General features: G+C 47.3%; 1 protein-coding gene across 14 annotated transcripts in view; it reads right to left on the bottom strand.

Annotated features, from left to right (window-relative positions):
• Window positions 1-2,102: 2,102 nt before the first annotated feature.
• The window catches only part of NCOR1 (nuclear receptor corepressor 1), a 155,308-nt gene continuing 149,879 nt past the window's right edge, over window positions 2,103-7,531 (bottom strand). For 13 of the 14 annotated variants that reach the window (XM_040630098.1, XM_040630099.1, XM_040630088.1 and 10 more), the window contains 3 exons: window positions 7,034-7,255; window positions 4,590-4,769; window positions 2,103-3,158 (listed from right to left, as the gene is read on the bottom strand). In XM_040630098.1, coding sequence (XP_040486032.1) covers window positions 2,971-3,158; window positions 4,590-4,769; window positions 7,034-7,255 — 590 coding nt within the window. In that variant the 3' untranslated portion in view covers window positions 2,103-2,970. The remainder of the gene's footprint in view (window positions 3,159-4,589; window positions 4,770-7,033; window positions 7,256-7,531) is intronic. The other variant, XM_040630100.1, reaches the window with a different exon arrangement.

Genomic DNA, 7,531 nt, shown 5'->3' with positions numbered 1-7,531 from the left:
CTGTATGTATTCCGGAATCTTTGAATTTCTCCTAAGAAATAACTTACTGGAGTCAAGAAGAAAACAAAATATTAGAAACCTTGAGGTCCAAATCCTCAGGGATTAGACTAAAACTAGAATTTTATATTTTGCAGATATAAAGTATATCTTCCTGCTTTCTAAGCTCATCTCTTACCACCCAGCTAGCTCCTTCATTCAGGTCTAATGAGAAATAGAATATAACTCAGATTTTCAGTGCAACCCAGACTTAATTTATTGGTTGGTTGGTTTCTGAAAAGTTATTCTTGTCAACCAGTCAACTACTCCCCGTCTGCACTGAGAATGTTTTTACCTTTCCACAGTTGCAGGGGTTACTGAAAGTTAGGTTTGTCACTCCAGGTTTTATTTAAGAATTTTTGATCCTCCACAATGATTCAGCTCATGGTCCCGTCCCGGTGCTGGAAAAACTGCAGGTGTTCTCAGAAAGACCGTCTCTTCCTGTGGGTATTTCCAAGAAAGTTCATTTGCACAGCTGTAAAACAATGGAGTGAAGCAGGAGGACCAACCCCTTGGCCGACTGGTCTGAACTCAAAAGTGAGTTGTTAAAAATAGCATAGTTGAAATGTTTGAGCTATGTCACCAGAGTTTTCAGGGCATAAATATTTAAAAAATGAACCAGCATACCAAAATTAAAGCATTATGAAACTTCCCATCACGAACATGCACTGGAAACCTGGCCGTCAGCATAGCGCTCCGAACAGTACCGGGGAAGACCTTCGTCTAGTTGTGGGGCGCTGAACTCGCACGCATGAGGCGGCAGCTTCGGGACCCTGGAATCTCAGCCTGCAGCGGGCCACACCTGGGTTTACAGCCGACGTCCGCCAGTCCTCTGTCCCTCTCGGTGCCATTTCGGTCCCATCACAGTGGATGGCCACCCTCCCAGGTGCTTTGCTCCGTAGGTAAGCCACGTGCGAGTTCTGTCCTTTCCATGCTCTGCACTAAGAAAGGGTCCTGCGTTCTCTCCTCCCCACGCCATGGCAGGTGCAGTGGTGACGCGCCCGCAGCGTGAGGAGGAGGGCGGGAGGGGTCCCCCAGCAGAGCTGCGAAAGTAGAAAGTTAGGCTCTCGGCCAACATGTTCACAAAAACCATTCTGATTTGGAGAAGCTCAGGACCTTCAGAGTCCTAGAAAAATATCACCGTCGTCTCTTTTGGGTCTGTTGACACTATAAATTACTAACGGTATCTCAAATAGTAACTTCTGTAGCACATTTACTGTTTTTCATTCACGGGAACAGTCGGCGTGTACGTATGCTAGAGCAGGACCCACCTGCAACGTAGAAGGCGTCGGGTCACTACCCCTGCTCCAAAGTTCATCTTGAGGACCTGAAGTGTCCGGGAGTGAAGGCCTGAACTTCAGACAAACATGGACTCGTGCCTTGGTCGCTCACGTAACTGTGGGCAAGGCCCTGAGCCCGACCGAGCCCTTATTACCACAACAGGGATCAGCCCCAGCGCTAAGGGCCACGCGGGGGTCTCCGGCGCGCCTGTGAAACGCGCGTTACGAAGGAGGCACCCGGTCAGTGGTTATCGTGCCTGCCTTCTCGAGAGGCTGCAGTACTTTTGTTAAAAACTTTAGATCTACTTAGTTCATAAAGTGCTAACTGAATCACTCGGAGAGCCCTCTCTCGCCTTCCCGACGTCAGTGGCACCTTCCCAGACAGCCCCAGCCTCCTGCGGCAGGAGCGTGCTGCAGTGGCCCGCTCAAGCTGTCCGGGAGAAGACTCACACTTCGACAGTTGTTAAGGACGAAACGGACATTCTAGTACCATAATTAGTTTAAAATTCACTCTTTTAAAGTATTTGCTCCTTGAGAGTCAGTGAAATGAAAAGATTCAACAATAAACCCTTGCCCACTAGGAGTCAAAGGGAGCACTGGCATGTGGCGAAGGGGAAGGAACCAAACCGCACGTTCGCCATGAGGCCTCGGGATACAGCACACAGCGAAGCTAGCAGACGAACATTCGTTACCTTCTAACTCAGCCAATACCGAGCAACCTATAGACAAGATACTAGTTTTTCCTTAGAAACCTGAAACATCAAGAGCCTTAAATCACGCATGATCTATGTGGCTATGGACAGGGTAGTCAAATTTATTTCAAAACAAAAGCTCTGTTGGGCTGCATCAGATGCAGAAGGAAAGGAATACTTAGGGGCATGGCTAAGTCACCAGTGTGCATAACAGTGAGGAATGCCTCAAATAAGCCGCTTTTTTTAACTTTAAAAACTGAACTATAACATACCCATGCAGTAATATTTTTTCAGTGCTACTAATTGAAAAAAAATTAAAGCCTGCACTGGAAATTTACAGTATGGCAGAATTTTGTTTCTCTTACCTTTGACCCTAATAACGTAATGTACAGGTTTTATGATAGGGTCTGTGTTAAAAATCTAAACATTTCCACAAGATCTGAAACATCCTCGGAAATCTGAATTTAGAGGAAACAAAAGTGGATAAAAGTACAATGCCCGTGACAGCCAACATTATGTAACTGGGCTGTATGAGGTCGTTTAGAAGGCGAGGATTAAAAAGATAGGTGCGGAGTCTGTTGTTTTTAAAATTACCCCCGAAGTTGATGCGCTGATTTGAACGTAAGTACACCAGATACTACAGCAAGGGGCAACACTGCAAAAAAGGTCCTCTATTTACAGAAGAGTGATTTAAAGACATGATGGTTTTCTTTACAAACAGATGTAAGAACAGATATTGTCCACTTTTTAAAAGCTCCACATTTCAACCCTCCACTATTAGGATCCACCGAACTGCCTGCGTCGAAGGCAGCCCCCGCCCCTCCCCCCGTGCGACTGGCCACATGAATTTCCGTCATTTCTTCATCGCCCGTGGTCCGGGCTCTCCCGAAGTCTCTGGGCACAGTCGGAGGAGGACAGGTGTGCGACCCGCCGCGACAAGCAAGGCCGGCCCGGCGGGCGCGTCAGTCATCGCTGTCGGACAGCGTCTCGTACTGCGCGGAGAGCAGCGGCGCCGGCTCCCGCTCCCACAGGCGGCTCTGCGCGTGCGGCGCCGCGGGGTTCACGGAGGAGGGCGCGCAGGCCAGCGGCGTCGGCGGCGTGCTGCTGAGCATCCGCATCGTCAGCGGGTTATACGGGAACTGGGTCGAGCCTGACAAAAGGAGAAGCGCGTTCACTGCCCCAGCACCTCCCGGGACGGGGCAGGACACGATGACGCTACCGAGACGGCCCTGGGGCACCAGGAGCCAACCGGAAGGACGCGGGAGGGCCGAGGTTTCGTGACACAGCGTGGCCGATGGGGAGGCACCCACCCGGGAGCCTCGAGGAGGGACGCGTGACCCCAGTACGAGCACGAGCTTAGCGGGGCTGAGCCCGGACGCGAAAGCGCGGGGCTGGGCTGCCAGTGAGGTCTAGAACGGGTGCTTCTATGGAGAAGCCCAAGTACAACCACTGCACTTTAAGCTCTAAGAGTCTAAGCCGAGAACGTCTGGACTCTTAGAGTTAAAGGCAGGAGTACAGGCTCAGAGGACGAAGGTCCGGGGGGCTGCAGGACATGCGCCATCAGATGTAACAGGTCCAAGCTCCGGAAGAGGGGTATATGAACCTCCCAAGACCACTGCTACCTTCTGCCACTACCTAGATTGTTCCACTGTCCCTGGAAAGCCTTTTACAGCTTAAGAAACCCTAAAAATGGAAAATGTACCATTTTACCAAGTCGTTAGTTTCATGAATTAATTCCTTCTCTAAAAGTGATGGGAGAACAATCATTGGTTTAGGTGAGAGGTTTTCAAACTAGTACACACGTTACATGTGATGTGAGAATTTCATAAAGCAAAGGCCTTCAGTTATGCTGATATAATATCCATATGAGATTTATATACTAATAAATTAAGGGGAAGAGCACAGTTATTTTCCACTGACGTGTGTATTTAACTTCTTTAAAAAAATGGCTTGTAATTCTGTGAAACCCTTAAATCTACACCGAATATCCCAGTTTTATTTAAACAAAAACAAGTCAAGTCTGTTCCCTCTCAGGACTACCATTATTGTGGTTGTTAGGCTTGGAAAAAAAAGCTTACAAGTAAGCACAAAATGGAAACCATTAATAAGTATCCTAAACAATATTCTAGGATGTTTATGAAAAACAGTATTCTTTCAACAGTTTGTATAAACAGCCTGCAAGAGAGAGGATGGCTTTGTACACTATTCCCCTTCTTCCTTTGATTTCTCAGTATTTCCCTAAGAACCTTCTCTAACACTCCACAGAAGAGGCTCCAGGCAACCGTGGGAGTCAGGTGCAGTTCAGAGGGACTGAAATCAGACTTTCTGCCCCGCAAGTAGCAGGTGCCGCTGCCAGCGTGGCACGGACGTGAGGGGTGTGGGGAGTCTCCCCAGCTCTTCCTTCGTTCCTGGTAATCAGACCTTGCGTTCTTTCAATTTTTAAGATTCTACGCATTCAGTTTCTATTCTGGAAAGTGGAACCTACTGATACAGTATTGAGATTACCAAAGTTGCTGATTTTACAAGAAGTACTGACCAAGAAATCACTTGAAGACTCCTTTTCTAGCAGTAAGTTCCTCACCTGTTGAAGAGGGCCTGTCTTCCCAGGCCCACCCTGGTGTCTGCCTGTGGTAATCCCCTTCTGAATGTACAGAGGAGACGGAAGAGGGCCTCTCAGTTCCTAAGTAGCCTTGCCCCGGGATAGGAGATTTAGATTTCCTGCTGTTTGACTTGCTGATCAGCTTTGGTTTGCAAACTCCTCCTAAAAGTGAAATAAATTAACTATTGACACAGAGTAATTATGTTCTCAACTTAAAAACCTACCAAAATGCTGATGATTATATAATGCTAAGAGAAAGAAGAAGAATGATAGATAGCATGAAGAATCCGGATCCTACTACTCCATAAAGTTAAAAAATTAATACTTAAAAGCCAGAATTTACTTGTAGCAACTAAAGCAAAACGGGTATGTCCTCGTGCCATAAACTTAAAAACATGTCACGAAGGAAACACAATTTCTGGAACGCCATTTCTTTCCTGGTCCTGGAGCACAGAAACGGCTAAGGAAATTAAAGCAGGTCGACAAAAATCTTAAATCCTCACTACCTCATTGCCCACCAACTTAGAAGCACAGGAGTTCATACAACACCCAGGGAAATCTTATGTCAAAAGAAAAAAAAAATGTAGAACAGAAGCCCCTTCGTAGCACTGTTGGACCCTAGCAGTAGCTTGGCCAGTCTTGGTGGCCCTTTCTGTTCCAGGCTCTGTTTCTAGAAGTTCACAGGAGTGGGATGGCCCCTCTAGAACAACACATTAAAAAGATCTCCGAAGAGATCAGAGCCAAGGAGAGCAGCAGTTTCCTCAGCCCCCGCAGAACAACTTCACCCCAAATCCTGCAGCGTACAGGAAAGGTGGGCAGACAGCCTTCCACAAAACCCTGAACGACCTGCAGGGACAAGTGCAAGTCCCCGATGGTAAGGAAGCGAATATTTTAGGATGAGGGGAAAGGTGCTTCGTGTACGGAAGAGAAACTTCAAACTCTATGAAGCCAGTTTACAAAAGGAGCTCAAAGTACAGACAGTAACCGAAAAGGATGAGGTGAAAAGCTTAGGACACAAAATACAGCAAGTATCAGAACAGACACAACAAGAAGGGTCATAGTACAAAGGGAAAATGAGATACGGGAAAAGCAACAGAAAGAGATCAAGGGGACTGAAAATCATTAGAAGGTACCAGGTAGAGAGGACGAAGACCAGCCAGCAAAAATGTAACTGTGTTTTTGAAATGGAAAACCCCAACAAAGAAAATAGAACATTTCCATGAGCGTAGAAATCAACCTGCAGACGCAGACGGCCTCTCTATGACCAGGAAAATCGGACACAGAATGAACAGTAACACATCAGTTAACTTATCGAAATTGAGGAAAAGAGGATTCTTTGGGCAGATAAACCGTCACCTGCTAAAAAGGAGGGCGTCTAATCTTATTTCTTACAACTGATGCCAGGAAAGAAAGGTAATCGTGTCTTGGGGATGTTCTGAGAAAAGTGCCATGCTGTCGTTTCAAATATAAAGGCAGCAAGAAGACATTTTTGAGTCTGAGTGCAGCACCCTCTGCGAGGGGAAGGGGTGTGAACGCCATACCGAATGCCGCAGCGGGAGGACCACACAACCACAATCGACAGCATTCCAACCTTCAAGTACACGCACTCCAGTCAGGACGCATCAGGAGCTAAGAGCAGAAGGGGGAAGACCACGCTCCTCTTTCAGAGCGGGGAGTGAATCCGTACTGTCCTGACGTTAACAGATGTAGGTTGGAAACAAAACAAACCAGCCACCTCTCATCTCTTTGCTCTTCTCCTTACCCTTAGTGAGATCTTTTGCTTGACGATAATAGGAAGAAAAAACCCTAAATTAAACTGGAAATACTTCGGACCTGCAGGTAAATTTTTAAGCACAAGAGACACTAGTTCCTGAAGCTTCCAGTCCCGGTTTTCTGTGTGCTCGCTTCTACCAGGATGTGTGAATGAGCTCATTGTAACGTCTTATCTGTCCTTTTATGTGACCACAGACACTTCCAGAATGAGCTTCTCAGAAAAGAACACCAGCTTTCTGGATGATGTGATCTGAAGGGTTTTTGTTTTTCCTTACTCTTCATTCTATGGCTTAAAATTCTTTTCTGCTGAGCCTATCACTTTTTTTTTTTTTAACTCAAAAGCAGACGATGAAACTGCACCTGTGTTACAGTTAAAACGTGTCGGCCCAGGTAAGGGTTAGACGCAGACAGAGATAACACCCGACCCTGAATGGCGACGTTCTGCGTGAAGACTTCCATCCTTTGAAAGTTTCTGTTCATGTTACTAAAATGTCTGAACAGGGTTTAAAAAAAAAAGCTTTCTGTAAGTAAAGCCCTGAGCAGAGAGTCTGAGAGCACATAAAATGAAGTCTCTTGGTGAAGCATTACAACTTGGAAAGAAAGTGGCTTTTCTTGGGAAAGGCAGCAGCAGAACACGAAAGTGAAAACTGTACCTGAATGAGGCGATGGGTCCCCTTCCTCTCTCCGTGCCTCACCGCCGGTCACGACGGAGGTGTTGGCCCCGCCGGGCACCACCCCCACGGGCTGGGCCATGACGACTCCGTGCTCCTCCGCCTTGTCATCAAAGCTTCCCATGAGCGCCTTCCTGATAATGTCTTCCAGACCGAGGTTACTGGCAGGGTCGGCGAAAGAATGACCTCTAGAGCTAACGGAGCCTGGAAGAGACGAGCACAGAGTTTCTGCTTAGTTCTGAAAGGCAGCTGAGAACCAGAAGAACAGTCTGCGCAGAGGCTGTCGGCCACTGCCTGCCGCAGCTGAGGGCCCACGCGCACGCCACCTCCAGCCACCGAGAGGGACTCGAGTGCTGCGTCAGTCACGCACTTTTATCAAAGTCACTCCACAGCTTTCTTCTACTTCAGCTCCCTAGTTTCTATGCTGGTCTTTAATGGTTTTGATCAACTCTTTGTTCATTTCTCTCTCCAGCAAGTATG

Source organism: Ursus maritimus, unplaced genomic scaffold (assembly GCF_017311325.1).
Source record: "Ursus maritimus isolate PB19 unplaced genomic scaffold, ASM1731132v1 scaffold_14, whole genome shotgun sequence".
NCBI classification, from domain to species: Eukaryota; Metazoa; Chordata; class Mammalia; order Carnivora; family Ursidae; genus Ursus; species Ursus maritimus.
Note: the sequence above shows the minus strand (reverse complement) of the source record. Positions and strands in the feature narration are given on the sequence as shown.